This window comes from Myotis daubentonii, chromosome 4 (assembly GCF_963259705.1).
Source record: "Myotis daubentonii chromosome 4, mMyoDau2.1, whole genome shotgun sequence".
NCBI classification, from domain to species: Eukaryota; Metazoa; Chordata; class Mammalia; order Chiroptera; family Vespertilionidae; genus Myotis; species Myotis daubentonii.
Genome location: NC_081843.1, coordinates 92184785 through 92200923, shown reverse-complemented (window position 1 = coordinate 92200923; position 16139 = coordinate 92184785). Strand labels below are relative to the sequence as shown.

General features: G+C 39.4%; 1 protein-coding gene across 2 annotated transcripts in view; it reads left to right on the top strand.

Moving 5' to 3' along the window:
- The window catches only part of CDH6 (cadherin 6), a 130965-nt gene extending 115230 nt beyond the window's left edge, over positions 1 to 15735 (top strand). For both annotated transcript variants that reach the window (XM_059694739.1, XM_059694738.1), the window contains exons 8-12: positions 4172 to 4308; positions 6711 to 6832; positions 7863 to 7980; positions 8113 to 8364; positions 13573 to 15735. In XM_059694739.1, the coding sequence (XP_059550722.1) occupies positions 4172 to 4308; positions 6711 to 6832; positions 7863 to 7980; positions 8113 to 8364; positions 13573 to 14063 (1120 nt within the window). In that variant the 3' untranslated portion in view covers positions 14064 to 15735. The remainder of the gene's footprint in view (positions 1 to 4171; positions 4309 to 6710; positions 6833 to 7862; positions 7981 to 8112; positions 8365 to 13572) is intronic.
- Positions 15736 to 16139: the final 404 nt, after the last annotated feature.

The following is a 16139-nucleotide window of genomic DNA, read 5'->3' as shown; positions in this document are numbered from 1 at the left end:
ACCTCCTTGACAAGGTCAACTTGTTTTTCACTGGAAGAGATAATGTCTTCTGGAAAGTTAGGCTGAATTTTTATGTCTATTTTTCTTTTTATACCAAGTATCATTTTTACTCACTGCATTATATTATGTTTTCTGAAAATAAGGAGATTGTCAAACTAGGTTGGCGGACAGCTAATTTTGAAGTTTCCTTCTGCTAGCCCTCCCTTGCTAGATATGGATTTGATGTATAAATATATATTTAAAGATATAAATACACATATATATATTGGTATATAAGTACATATGCCATTGATTCCTTTAATAGCATAAAATTGATTCTTATATTAGGAAAGTACATCCATATATATTGAACTGCTAGGTGCTAGACAATATGTTAGGTCTACAACTAATGCTAGAGAATCCTCCCCCCAAACATTAATATATCATTATGCAGGCACAAATCTTTAACTCTTCAATAACATAAAATAATTTTCATCCAATAACCATCACAAATGACCTTTTATTTCCATGAAAGAGCCTTATAAAATGTCACTATGAATCCATATTGTGAAAAGTTACATGCATGCACACTTCCTTCCTACCCCTCAAATCTTCCTGACTTGAAGATGCATTAGAAGACAAATTATTGAATTATCACAGAATACAATAAAGTTTTAGAAAGAAAAAAAATGAACTATCTAGCAGAATGATCTGCTACCATCATGGGGGGATTGATTACCTTGTTCCTCATCAAGTTATAATTAGAATTAATGGGACTGGATAGTAAATGGCCTGGATATAAACTGGAAATATTTGGAAAGAAAAACAACAAATAAATAAGGCTTTGCATGCAACCATCTTTTCTAAACAATATAAACATTTTAGGTTTTCTATTAATTTTTAAATCTCCCAATTAAAGAAAAAATATATACATTTTGGTATTTATTTTTAAAGAAAAGAAGTTATTTTTCTTTAAAACCTAAAGCTGCATTCGACTAGAAGTTCCTCACTTTGTACCCTTTATGTCAAGGCTTGATGGGAAAATATGATTGCTTGTAAAACTTAAAACTATAGCAAGATAAAAAGAGGCAAAGAACAAGAAAAGATTACTGCTGTAACAGCTTATAAAGGCAATAGGCAACACATCTTAAGCTTGATGTATTTCACGAGGAAAAATATATATTTGTAAATAATTATTAAATTTCTTACAATCTATGAATATTGAGATTTTCTTTTTTATTGGTTTATTATTAATTATTTTTAATTAAGTATGTAAATATCATTCTCAGATTAAAAATGAAGGTGATCGAGCAAGTTCAATGCGATTGCCTAAATTCTTAATAAATGTTGATTCATGGCATAAATGAAAAATAAGACCTATTTCATCTGTTTCAATCCTTTTGATGATAAAACATTAGGTTTCTATAAATTGAAATGAAAATTCTAACCCAACTTGATAAATATAGATCCATTGTAATCTTTATTCATTCTCTTTTTTTTATTATTAGTTAAGGTATTACAAATGTGTCCTCATCCCCCCCATTAACCCTCAACCTCCCCCCCACACACAAACTCATGCTCCCATCCCCCTGTTGTCCATGTCCATTGGTTTGGCTTATATACATGTATACAAGTCCTTCAGTTGATCTCTTCCCCTTACCCCCGCCCTCCACTACTTTCCTTCTGGGGATTGATAGCCTGATTGCTGTTTCTCAGTCTTTGGGTCTGTCCCTTTTCATCAGTCTATGTTGTTCTCTATAATCCACAAATGAGTGAGATCATGTGGTATTTATCTTTCTCTGACTGGCTTATTTCACTTAGCATAATGCTCTCCAGTTCCATCCATGCTGTTGCAAAAGGCAAGAGTTCCTTTTTTTTTACAGCAGCATAGTATTCCATTGTGTATATGTACCACAGTTTTCTAATCCACTCATCTGCTGATGGGCACTTAGGCTGTTTCCAGATCTTAGCTATGGTGAATTGTGCTGCTATGAACATAGGGGTGCATATATCCTTTCTGATTGGCGTTTCTGGTTTCTTGGGATATATTCCTAGTAGTGGGATCACTGGGTCAAATGGGAGTTCCATTTTTAGTCTTCTGAGGTAGCTCCATACTGTTCTCCACAGTGGCTGCACCAGTCTGCATTCCCACCAGCAGTGCAGAAGGGTTCCTTTTTCTCCACATCCTCTCCAACACTTGTTTGTTGATTTGTTGATGATAGCCATTCTGACAGGTGTGAGATGATAACGCATTGTCGTTTTGATTTGCATCTCTCGTATAATTAGTGACTTTGAGCAGGTTTTCATATGTCTTTCGGCCTTCTATATGTCCTCTTTCGAAAAGTGTCTATCTAGGTCCGTTGCCCATTTTTTTATTGGATTGTTTATCTTCCTTTTGTTAAGTTTCATGAGATCCCTGTAAATGTTGGAAATTAAACCCTTATCGGTGGTATCATTGGCAAATATTCCATTCTCTTTTTTAAAAAATATTTTTTTATTAATTTCAGAGAGGAAAGGAGAGAGAGAGAGAAACATCAATGATGAGAGAGAATCATTGATTGGCTTCTTTCTGCATGCCCCACACTGGGGATCTAACCCACAAGAGAATTGAACCCGTGACCTCCTGATTCATAGGTCAGATGCTCAACCACAGAGCCACACTGGGCGGGCCATTCATTCTCTTTAAAACCAGGCTTGCACAGCCTGCAATAATTGGATGTATGTTTTATTTTAACTCCTGCTAAATGAAAAAAATAGATTTTATTAAGCTAAAATATCTTGTTTATTATAATTCACTAGTTATATTTTAAAACAAAATAATTAACTGAAAGAGAATATTGGACATTATACACATTAGTAACAAGGGTTTATTTTTCTTAGAGCATTTATAAGAAACTCACATGTGTATGACTAATTAGATCATTTACTTAAATTGTATTTCTTCTGAGCCAACATTTTTAAATCACTCAACATGATAAAAATGTTGAGAATCCAGCTAAAATGGGCAGTTTTTGTTCCTAATGACCTTAACATATCAACTTTCTTCTGAGTTTTCTCTTTAACATTCCCCCCCATAAAACAGAACGTACTACTTTTCCCCCTTACACAGCTATTCCAAAAACTAGTGATCAATTTATAAAGATGATAACAGTTCTCAAAATCTACTAGTCTTCTGTCAGTTTCCATGTTGAAGACTCTTCCTTCTTTGGTTTCTAAGACACACTCTTGGATTTCTTTGAATTCTCCAAACTCTCCTTAAACATCTATCAAGTTCCTCACTGCTCTGGGCCCTGTCCTAGTCCGGCAGATCTCTGTTTTAGAGTTCGTTCTCTGAGTGATTATGTCACCGCTGTTATTCTCCCTTCCTAGGACACTCTCTTCCTGAAGAGTTGAATAGGGAATCTAGATTTTCAGTCCAGATTTTCACCTTGAGCATCAGACTAGAAACCTCAATCCAGACTTTTCTCAGGGTTTATTCCTCAACATGTCAAAACTGGAACTTATGATCTTCCCCAAATCCTGTTCTTCACAAATTCCTGTCAGTTTATGTCAGAACCGTCCAACCAATTTCCTCAATTCTCCTCGATTCAACCAGAGATTTTAGCTAAATGTATTTTAGATTATGACACTTCTGCTTAAGATCCGTTGGTAGAGCTACATCACTCTTAGAAGAAGTCACAGCTTCTTAACATGGCCAGCCCATCCTTCCACAGTCCAACTGTGGATCTCTTCCCAAGCTCAACCCCTACCCTGCCTCACTAACCTCAGCCACACTACCCATCTTTTGCTTCTTTTAACATAACTTTCAAAATAAAATAAATATTAAACAAATAGCCAATAATCCCAATTATTCATACAAACACACACACACATTAAAGTTCTGAGGTTCTAAAAACTTGAGTTACTATAACAATTACTATAAAAACTTGGCCCAAATTATATTTTTAAAAAGAAACTTCAGTGATGATATTCAAAACCATGCAGCTTATCTAGTGGGTTTACTATTAAGACCTCAGTTGTCAACAACTAATTTTTCAGAATATTTTGCTTAATGTTAAGCTATAGATATTCAAATATATGCTACTGTTAGAAAAGAAAATTTCATGTAACAGATTTCTGGGAACAGTTTTAGGATGTGAGAATAATGAATACAAAGAAAAAAGCCTTTATAAATTCTATTCTGCATTTCCAGGTATTCTGTCGATCGACACACAGATCTGGACAGAATATTCAACATTCATTCTGGAAATGGTTCCGTTTTTACATCGAAACTTCTTGACCGAGAAACATTGCTGTGGCACAACATTACAGTGATAGCAACGGAGATCAGTAAGTCCAACCCCATACCATGCTGTCCTCAATTGACTGAACGTCCCAGCAAGGGCTGGTGAAGCATGCCCTGCTCAATGCATATTGAAGGAAAGAGCCCTGAAATGATTTGCAATAATGTTTCCTCTAGACATATGTTGGTTCATTCACAAATGCAACTGTGGAAATTCAGCAGTTTAGAAACAATAAAATGGGAAAGCATCTGTGTCAGCTGGGGTTGAACTGGTACATGTTGGATTCGACTTCAAAAAGCTTATAAACCAGAATATTTCAGAAGCAGCTAAAAAAAAAAAAGAGCTGCTTAAAATGGTTAGACATTGTGTGTGGAGGGGGAGGATGGAGGGATCAAATACACTCTAAAAAGTAGGCATTGTTTGGAAATTTCTTGGATATTCATCCTCTAATTTTCTATTTTTCAATTGTTACAGAATTAAGAGATACAAATTTTAACTTTCCCATGGTACACCAAATGCGCAGCACAATGAAGTGTTTAGGGTGAATTTTATGGCAGTCGCTATGAAATTTAAGGCAAAGAAAATCAGTGCCAAAGGAAGGCTTCAAATAAAATGGTTACACACAGTGAACATTGCGCAATGTAAACACAATGTGTAGGACTAAGTGCATGAAAAAAAATGATCTTGAAAAATATTACTTAAATGTTTAAAAATAGGCTTCTACTAAATTATGGCATATTTTTTAGTTTTTGGATTTTTACTTTGTATAAAAATTTTATTTTAAAAAATTTAACTCAGTTGGGTGTCTGGTGTGAAACATCCTATATCGAATGGTGTATTACAGTAGCATTCTTTGTCAGCATAACTTATGAGATTTGAGTGGCTGAAGGATATTGAGTAGAAAAATAAATAACCAATATGGGTAAAACGAAGCATTGTTTTTTGATAGCGATGAAAACTCCTCATAAATTTGTTATGGCAGTATTTGCTCTTCAGAATTTATGTGGAGGGACTAATGTGGATATCAGTGATAGGGCACATTTAAAGCTTTGAAATTATGAAATCATTTCCCACCAGAAAGTACCATTTTTCTATAACATCAGGAATTTTTTAAGCTTTGTGCCTAAAATGTTCTGTTTTTAAGATTTACAGTTTCTACGATATATTTGAAATCACTAGTGATAAAGACCTTTCAAAACTTTACCTTCAGCAGCTCTAACTTTGGAAGAATAGTGAGAGCAAAATATTAGACACAAAGGAGCTTAAAAATTGCCCGTCTTAACTACCTTTGTTTATGCAAAACCAAGAGCTTAAATCCAGGTCACTTACTCCTACTCCAAGGCCTTTGCACCTGCTATGTCCTCTATCCAGAGAGCCAGAAATATTCACATGGTTTAATCCTTTTATTCATTCATGTCGGTACAAATGGCAACTCATCAGAGAAGCCATCCCTGGTCATTCCATTCAAAGTAACACATCCATCTCTCTCCAACTCCTTTTCCCTGTTTAATTTCTCCATAGCATTTACCATCTGACACATTATATTTTTATACGTTCACAGTTTGCTACCCGCACTAGAATAGAGCTTCAGGAAGCAGGATCTTTGTTGGGTTCCCCATGTGTTCCAGCACTCCAAATAGTGGCTGGCATAAATTAGATATTAGATGCTCCTTAAATATTTATCAAGTGAGTGAACAAATAGATATGTGAGCAAAGTGAAAGAAGAAAACTGAGGTTAGAGACTCCGACTTCTGATTCGTAGACCAGAAACCTGTCTACTACACTACCCAGGAGATTGTCATGGAAGATAACCAGAGTGCTTTGCTGCTCTATCATACACTATGAACAGCCTGGGCATTGGAGTCAGACAGACCACAATCTGAATCTAAGCTCTACTCCTTACTGTCTCTGGGCAAATTACCTAATTTCCTCACCTATAGAAGCGGGGCAGTAGTCTCAGAAATTTGCACGGATTAAGGAAGATAATGTAGCCAAGTGCTTAGCACAATGCCCAGCTCTTATTCAGCACTCACACTAAAAAACTAAGATAATAACAATCACTCATCCCCCCCACCCACCCCCGCCATGACCCCTTGTCCACATTTCCCCACCTGCCTGCTTCCTGGCTTCCTTTAAAACCTGGCTCTAAAGGGCCCCTGTAGGGTGGCTTTTCTCTATACTCTGATGTTTATTACCCAGTTATACTCCATCAACACATGTACCTGTGTCTCCCAGGTATCTCCCTCAGGTGTACCTAATGGACCAGAAGTACCAAACGATCTAATTCTACTTTTTTGTGACTACGTTGGTACTGAATGCTCTCTGGTACTCACAGCAGCCTTGGGGAGTCTGTGCATGAATGAGCAAGAAGGAGTGAGTGACTATTGTCTAAAAGGGACTGGTGACCAACATATAAATGTCTCTTCCTTTCATTTTGGCATGTTGCAGATAATCCAAAGCAGAGCAGCCGAGTACCTCTCTATATTAAAGTTCTAGATGTCAATGACAACGCCCCAGAATTTGCTGAATTCTATGAAACCTTTGTCTGTGAAAAGGCAAAAGCAGATCAGGTGAGTTTCATACGAAAGTGAATTAATTTAGTTGGGTTAATTTAGATCCTCTAATAATTCAGATGGTAAACAGAACCAAGGGCCCGTTTTGAATTATCTATGAAGCGAATGCTAACAAAATTAATACTATAGGTAAGAACCAGGATGAATGTTTAACTTGCAAAGAGAACAAACACTTTTTAAGAACTGGAAGTTCATCAGTCTCAAAGTCTGATGCTGATTCCAAATCAGCCCGAAGGTTTCATTAGAGTAGATTAGTCACAGCTTTATTGGAAAAATCTTTATTGGTAAGCAGATAGTTTTAATTACCATACATATTGGAAAGTAATCGCTAGAACATATTTTACAAACTCCTATGATGCATAGTTCCACTCACTTACATTGCCCATCTGTACAAGTAATACACATTCATGAGTGCTTTACACATGTCCCCATCTGAAATAGGTCTTTTCTGCCAGTGATATAGAAATTATGTTTCAGTTTGTCAAAATAGAAGTGCACTTTTAAAATGCATGCTAACGTGGGCAGCTGAAGTTATGTGTTTTATGTACCAATTTTCTTTTCAACTTTTTTGCAAGTTGATGGCTTTTGTATATGCCCAGATTGCATTTCTCAGCAGGCTGGCCACCAGTTGCCTCCATGTTCTTAACTTACAATGTTGTCACAGATCACTGTGATATTGTATAGCTTTGTATCACCCTAGAGCTGATGTTTCTCCAGCCAGGTGAATTTTGTCCCTCAGGGGGCATTTAGCAATGTCTGGGACATTTTTGATATCACAAGGAAGAGGGTGCTACTGGTATCTAGTGGGAGGAGGCCAGGCTTGCTGCTAACTTCCTACAGGACAGCCTCACCGCCAGGATTAGCTATAGCTATTTCCAACCCATCAGTTCTTTGCATAGAGTGGACTCATTGTAAACTTTATAGAGGCTATCATTTTTTAAATTAAAACTAGAGCAATTTACTGCAACACTGTAGGAAACACGTTAAGTTACAAAACTTTCTGACAGCTTTGTGGTTTGGGTTTCAGTTGATTCAGACCCTCCGAGCTGTTGACAAGGATGACCCTCAGAGCGGACACCAATTCTCCTTCTATTTGGCCCCGGAAGCAGCCAGTGGCTCCAACTTTACCATCCATGACAACAAAGGTAAATGAGGCCACGTGACTTTCTCTATCTCTATACTTACCCCTGTACCTATATCCCTCTATTCCCCTCCCAATTGATCCACCACATGAGGCGGTATCCACATGCAGTCACCAATTTGCTTTCCTGTTGCAGACAACACAGCGGGAATCTTAACACGGAAAAATGGCTACAATAGACACGAGATGAGCACCTATCTCCTGCCTGTGGTCATTTCAGACAACGACCACCCAGTGCAAAGCAGCACGGGGACAGTGACTGTCCGGGTCTGTGCATGTGACCACCATGGGAACATGCAGTCCTGCCACGCAGAGGCCCTCGTCCACCCCACAGGCCTGAGCACGGGGGCTCTGGTGGCCATCCTGCTATGCATCGTGATCCTACTAGGTAAACTGCTTCTCCCTGCATCCTCTCTCCCCATGCTGAGGGGCACACTCTCTTACTGTGACACTCTAGCCACCTCCCCACTTAAGGCATACAGCCTAATCTAGGTGAGTAGAGTTATATGCTGAGAATCTGTGTTGTTCCACCATGAACTAGCTTTTGCTTGACTATGGCTTTGGGGAATGAGCAGATGTGGAACTTGCCCGTGTTTTTACCTACCTAGGGAAGCACTGCACCAAAGAATCTCTTACCTATCAGACTGGGACTGAATCTCAGGGGGATATGAGGGCAGCATAAATATACCCTCTTCGTTTCATTTGTTGGTTAATATTTAACCTGACAAACACTGTTAAATTTTAAAGAATGAAAGTCATCTGACATGGAGTATCTGATGAAGGCCCATGCTATGAAGGTCAAGTGTAAAAATCAATAGGAAACTGGAAAGAAGAATGCAATGACTTTTTCTCTCTCATACAGGAAAACAAAAAGCAAATAAATTTTCTCTAACTCAGCAAACTTAAACCCACTTAAATAACAACCTTCTTAGCATTGCTCTATAATTGCCATGCATAATATCTATTATTTCTCAGAATCTAGATAATAAAGAACTTCAGTGACCAAGGAAATAAACCTGGGACCTAAAAGGTATAAATGTAAGAAAAGCAAAAATCAAGGTGTAACAATAATTCAAATGAAATTTTTTACCCCCGACCAACAGATTAAGCACATAAGCTGAGCTCAAAGTGATCCAGCAGCACCTTGGCTGTTGTGAACTAAGAAATAAAATATTAGCTAATGCAACACTTCCAAAAATAAAACTTAGATTTGTATAGCTTGCTACACAATGGGAAAAGAAAAGTAAGAACTTAGAGTTAACCTGGTTACCCGGCGAGTGGCGGGGGGGGGGGGAGGGGGGGGGTGTGACAGTACAGTGACTTTGAGAAGAGCAAAGTAAGACCTACATTTCTCCGAGAAGAGAATGAGAATGCCTAGGGATCTCTGCTCAAGAGCTTCACATTCCAGATCAGCTTTGCTAATTATAACAGAAGCCTTGAAACTCAGCTACAGAACTGTGCTGTGATTCTCTTTGTCATCTAATCTTTGGGGAAAGTATTTTAAGATATGAGGATAAATAAAAACGACAGTATGCAAAGACAAATCAGTGCTCCTAATGGTGAGCCTGTAAAAACTGTTTTGGAAGAGAAGAATATGAATAGTTCTAATTTTTTATTTCTTAAAAGAAGTTATTTTTAGAAGGGCTGGATGGGCAGGTAGAATTCCATGGACTCTATTATGGTCTATGGAAGGAGAGCGATTCTCATCTCTAGAGGTGATTCTTCTTTCCCTCATCACCTACCCATTTTCTCCTTCCCCTTTTCTTCCTCCTGACCAGCCCCCTTTACCCTCCCTTTCCATCCCTTCCCTCCACTAAATTCGCTATCTCCTCATTACTTCTAATTTGCCTCAGTGCCTCCCACATCTTGTCTAATCTCTTCAACATTCTATACTCATTAAAAAAGAAGAAAAATGGAATTTAACCTTTAACTAGACTCAGACACTGAGCAAGATACTTTCCAAATGTTTTTTTCTCACTTAAACCTCTGCCCCATCTGGCAATATATTCATCTGCATCTTCAATGTGAAAACTGAAGCTCCAAGATGTGCAGTCACACAGCTAACAGGTGACAGAACCAAGTTCCAAACTCAGATCTTGTCCCCATGAGCCTTGTGCTTCCACGTGGCACTCTGCTTTCTTTGTGAAGTTACGGAATACAAGGTAACTTCTAGGCCAGCGGTCAGCAAACTGCGGCTCGCGAGCCACATGCGGCTCTTTGGCCCCTTGAGTGTGGCTCTTCCACAAAATACCGACTTCTGCGCATGGGCCACAAAGTTGGGCCACGAAGTTTCAATCGCACTGTACGTGCGCGCCCGCATGTGGTATTTTGCGGAAGAGCCACACTCAAGGGGCCAAAGAGCCGCATGTGGCTCGCGAGCCGCAGTTTGCCGACCACTGTAGCTGAAAGAGAGCCGGAAGTGAAGCGGCAGAGGAAGAAAGTGGAAGCAAACCTGAGGGTTTATAAGAGAAGGAAAGCCAAATAGGAGGGGATCTGCAGTCAAGAAAGTGGGTCAGGGGGCAACTATTGTTTTATTTACAAAAACAAACAAACAGTAAAACAACCGCTACATTTTGTGTCTCTATGATCCTTTAGATTTTGCAAAACATTCACATATATTAACTCATTCCTGACAACGACATTGGGCGTTATGATATTGCTTCTCTTTTCAGAGAAGGAAACGGAGTTAGACAAGTGAAATCCTTTAAGTAAACCTGATCCCAATGCCTTGCTACTTTCTAAGTTATATGGTGGGGTTTGAGCACAATTTTTTCCACAGGTCTCCTCCTCCAAAATAATTTTATTACTGACTTCTGCCCAAGGGAGTAAGGGAAGGGGGAGGCTCAGTGACAGGGAAGGGCACGGCCTTGGTCAATTACTCTCTCGGAACTTTTTTGCTCCGTGTGCTTAGATCACACGTTTTCCATTTATGAAAGTTAGCTTTGGAAAGCTCTCTCTTCTTGACAGTTATACTATCAAGAAATTCTGTTCAGATGTGCCTCGGGCTACTAAGAAGAGATCTAGGCAGTGGTAGCTGTAGGAGAATTAGGCAGTGAATAAATGCCTTTGAATGACTGGATATGCCCTCTCTCTCCTAGACAGCTGCACTTTTAGGTACACGTAGGACTAAAATAAAAGATGTAGGTAGCTTAAGCTGGGGAAGAATTAGGAAGTGATAAATGCCTGCCTTCAATAATGGAACAAACCCATGGATATCAGAGTTTAATTTTTTGAGAGTGAGTTAGCTTGATGCTATTCTCTAATCCCAACGGCTGCTCTTACTCACAACCTTCTGTTTTGCAAATCCATGTCACTGGTCACACTGCAAGGCAGTATAGAAAGGTAGATTGTGAGCATCCCTTTGCCCAAAGCCCTGCAATTTCTACCTACCCAGACCCCAGAGTAAAGTGAAGGCATACAGAAGCACCCACAACCCCACATGAGGTGGCCCTTCCCTACTGCTCTCCTCTCCTGGCTCCCGCTGCTCCAGCCACAGGGTCTCCTAGCTGTTCCTCAAACACTCCAGGCACTCTCTCTCCAGGGCCTTCTACCTCTAACCTCTTCACCAGAGAGCTCCTTGGATAACTCCTCATGTCTTTGCTTGAATGTCACTTTCTCAATGATGCAATCTACCCCCAAAACAAATAGCCCCTCAAACATGCATGGAAGCACTCCCATCCTCCTGACTCTACTTATCACCTTTTTAGTACTTTCTGTATTTGTTATGCACATGGTTTATTTTCTGTCTCCTCTACCACCACCACCTGCCCACCTTATTAGGCCTTGATCAATTTTTTTATTGATAGTGCCAAGACCTGAACCTGACACAGAGTAGGCACTACATAAATATTTATTGAATGAATGAATAAATAAATACCCTGAATGGACATGACAAATGAGGCATCAGAATACTCTCTGGCAGCAAAAAACAATGTATACAACCACACATGTGAAAAAGGCAAAATTGTATAGCCTTGAGAAATGGTCTATAATCCAAACATGTGTCAAAGCATGGTTCAGTATGGGCTTTGTAGTCTGGCTGACCTCGATTTCAACTGCTTGTATCTATGTAAAATGGAATTAATAACGATGGTACCTATTTTGTAGGCTATTATGATAATTAAATGAGATCAGTATGTAAAACACTTAGCCCAGTGCTGGACACATAGAACCCTCTCAATAGGTAACCAATTATCAATACTATTAACATCTAAAATGTTAATGTATAGACACAATGTGTGCATGTATCCATTATTATATAGGTAGATACAAATATTCATCAATCCTTCTTTTATTTTATTTTTATTTTATTTTATTGGGGTGACATTAGCCAACATGATCATATAGGTTTCATGTGTGGATTACTAATTTACAAAATCTGCATATAGGACCATGTGCTCACTACCCAAAGTCAAATCTTCTCCTGTCACCTCATATTAGGACACCTTTCTTCCCCCACCCCCTGCCCTCTGGCAACCACCACACTGCTGTTTGTGTTCTTAATGCGATAATTCAATTTTCATGGCTTGTTTAAAAATGGGACCATGTTATGGATGACAGAATAAAGAGATGTTACTGGTACTTCCTGTAATAAAGTCCCCTGCACAAACCCAGTTTAACAAGGCGTGTTCTGCCCTGGGTAGCTGTTGTCTCTCTACACTGTTGCTATGTTTTTATTTTCCCACCCATATGTCCATTCGCAGATGTGTGTCTCTACAGGTAGCCAGCTGTGTTCTAGCCAGCCAGCTGGGAAGAAACATCAGGAGCTATTTAAACACAACTCTTCCTTCATCTCTAATTTGACTAAGGAGGGAAAAAAAAATCAAGACTGAATATCCAGGCAATAAGCTTGCAGAACATGAATCTTTGAAAGATTTTCTTTTTCATCCCCACTTAAACGTGTGCATTTTGTTTAGCTTGAACAGAAATAATCTGGCATGTGTATGACCGGACCCCTTCGAATGGGCTGAAATCCAAAGTGGCTTTCGGAATTGTATCTGGGTCTCCCCAGGTATTATCTGAAATGTTGCCTCAGATATGGGAGAGGTATGCAAATAGTCACAACTCTACTTTGGGTTTGAAACTAATTTTACACTCTTCTCAGGAAAACAAAAAAGAAAGCACAGTGCAAAAGTTATTTTAGATGTGGAGTTATGCAAGCCCTTCCACACGTAGGGAAGGTGCCAGCCTTGTGCTTTTAAGCAGACTCGGCGCGTTTTGGGTGTTCAGCATAATTTGCACTCTCCCTGCCGTACTCTCACTCCGGCTGAGCTTTCTTTTTCTATTAGCATTTTCTCTATTCCCTTCCCTTGAAACCAGTTCGTTATTTCAAAGCAAAAAGGACCTACTGACAAAACCTGGCACTGTTTTATCCTCTGCTTAAATGGTGCCCTTCTTTCAAATATTTCCTCCGTTTCTCTGGGGTCCTGCTTTGATCCTGCACGAAGGCAAATGCGCGCATACAGAGGTAAAAGTTGAGTCTGCACTTGCCTAGAGGACTTTTAAAACCTGCCCTGGGTGCCCAGGCTTCCCTCCGGGCTGGCACTGGGTGGCACATTAACCTCCCCTTCCCTTGCTGTTTTGTTTCTGCTTCCAGTGACCGTGGCGCTGTTCGCAGCTCTGCGGCGGCAGCGGAAAAAGGAGCCTCTGATCATTTCCAAAGAGGACATCAGAGACAATGTTGTCAGTTACAACGACGAGGGGGGCGGCGAGGAGGACACCCAGGCCTTCGATATCGGCACCCTGCGGAACCCCGAGGCCATCGAGGACAACAAATTGCGCCGGGACATTGTGCCCGAAGCCCTTTTCCTACCCCGACGGACTCCGGCCGCCCGAGACAACACCGACGTCCGCGATTTCATTAACCAAAGGTTGAAGGAAAACGACACGGACGCCACGGCCCCGCCCTACGACTCCCTGGCCACCTACGCCTACGAGGGCACCGGCTCGGTGGCCGACTCCCTGAGCTCGCTGGAGTCGGTGACCACGGAGGGAGACCAGGACTACGATTACCTTAGTGACTGGGGCCCTCGCTTCAAAAAGCTCGCAGACCTGTACGGAGGGGCCGACAGCGACAAGGACTCCTAATCCGTTGCCTTTTCCATGGGACGGTAGGATGCTGAACTGTGTGGCCTGGCTGTTTCTTCCCAGGGACCCGCCGCTCCCCGGAGGGTGCCCTGTCCCGCCCGGTTCAACAAGTCGATGGCTGCAGGCGTGTGGCTCCGACGGCAGAGACCCTTTTCTAGTACACTTTTATGAGCTTCCAAGAGGCAAATGTTTATTTTTTAGTGCATCCAGTTAACCACGTCGGCCCCGCAGGCACCGTGCTGGAGGAGAGGATGGAGAGCAGGACGTGCCCCCGCATCCCCTGGGGGAAGTTTGGACCATGTTCATCCCACCGGCCTGGCCTTTCGTACTCCACCCGTCGACTCAGGTCAGCTGACTGCTCTGACTCCACCTTTCGATGCTAATGGGATGAAGGACTGTTCTTTAAGGATAAAATATAGTTTTAGTAAAAGAAATAAGGGAGGAACGACCGTGAAATTGTTCCCATATATCAGCTCACAAGGAGACAACGAACTATATGTGTATGGGTGTGTATTTCTGTCGCAATGAATTTAAGATGACATTTGCCCATCCTGTTTGTTCTTCAAGAACTTTTTCTGACACCTGTGACTATTCTAAGCATGATATCCACCAATGTTTTGAGATTCTCATTCCTCTGAAGGAATAGGAGCAAATTAAATAGCGACATTCAAAAACAACCAAAAAAATAAAAATAAATAAGACCTCATTCCTTACCACTAACTCATAATTTGTTATATATTAGCCATGTAAAAGTTTGCCCTTGTACCATAGAAGGGAAAATTGAAAATAGCTAATAATATTAACAAAGGAGATATTTAGCATATTTTAAAATCTGGGCCACCAAATGTACCACAGATCACTTGAATTTTTTCCAACCGTCAGTAGGTTAATTACAAGTAAGTCTAATTGTTTAAAAAGTTCTTGAAGGAACTTTTCTGAGATAAATTTTAACTTCTTGTCTGTAGTTGTTGTCAGTATTATTCTAATATATACTTGAAAGTAGCAGTGTGAGGTACAATAATTCATGTTCTCCAGATACGTCTTACTAAATTAAGTTGCATTAGTAAAGGTAGATTAAATAAAACTTAAATCCCACTCTCAGAGTTTAATGGGGTGGTAAGAGCTAGTCACACTTGAACCTGATACCCTGTCTTTCATATCCGGAAACACCTATATATTTATATAACGTGATAGATGTAGATGAACGTTGAAATCATGGTGAAAACCTACATATGACATGCTTGGAAGATGCTTACAAAGGGAAAAGTTGGATTCCCTACAACAAGAGTGTTTAAGATTATAATTAAAATGATAGTTGGCTTTCAAAGGCATTAATATTTTTTCATTGTTTTTAACTTTATTTCCATGGCAACTCTGCTCTCTTTGTCTTTGAACAATGATAAAGTAATGGTCTCATATGATGACAGAAGATAATGTACAATCCATCCAAATCTATTATTTCTCTAATTATGCAATTAGCATCATAGTTATTATCCAGAAGACCTAACCGAACTGAACTATTCCTTTTGGCAGGTTCAAATCATTTATTTCATGTGGCTGTTCTAATGACTTTTATCATTAGAATCTTCATGGGAAGTCATCAAAAATTTCCAAAGTACTGTAATAAAAACATCCTTATTTTGAAAACTTAAAAACAAAACAGGCTCTGTATGTATATGTATATATATATATATATATATATATATATATATATATATATATATATACACATATACATATATCTTAAGAATATGCTGACTTCAATTATTAATCTTAGAGACTTATTTTCAATTAATGCTGATTTTCTACAGATAATCTTAGTGTCATATCCATTTGGGGATAATGTCATATCAGCACATAATTTTTATTTGGAAACACACTGTCATTTAGTTAAGTTTTAAATAGAGATATTACCCAGGAAGTAAAGATGGCACCTTTAAAATTAGAGAAATGTAGTGTTTTGAATTACCCATTTAGAGGGAAAATTTTTTACAACCACGTTATTCCTTGTGTTTCCTGAATGTTTTCCTATTTTGTAAAGTACTTCCCTGTATACTAACAAGTATTTCACACTTA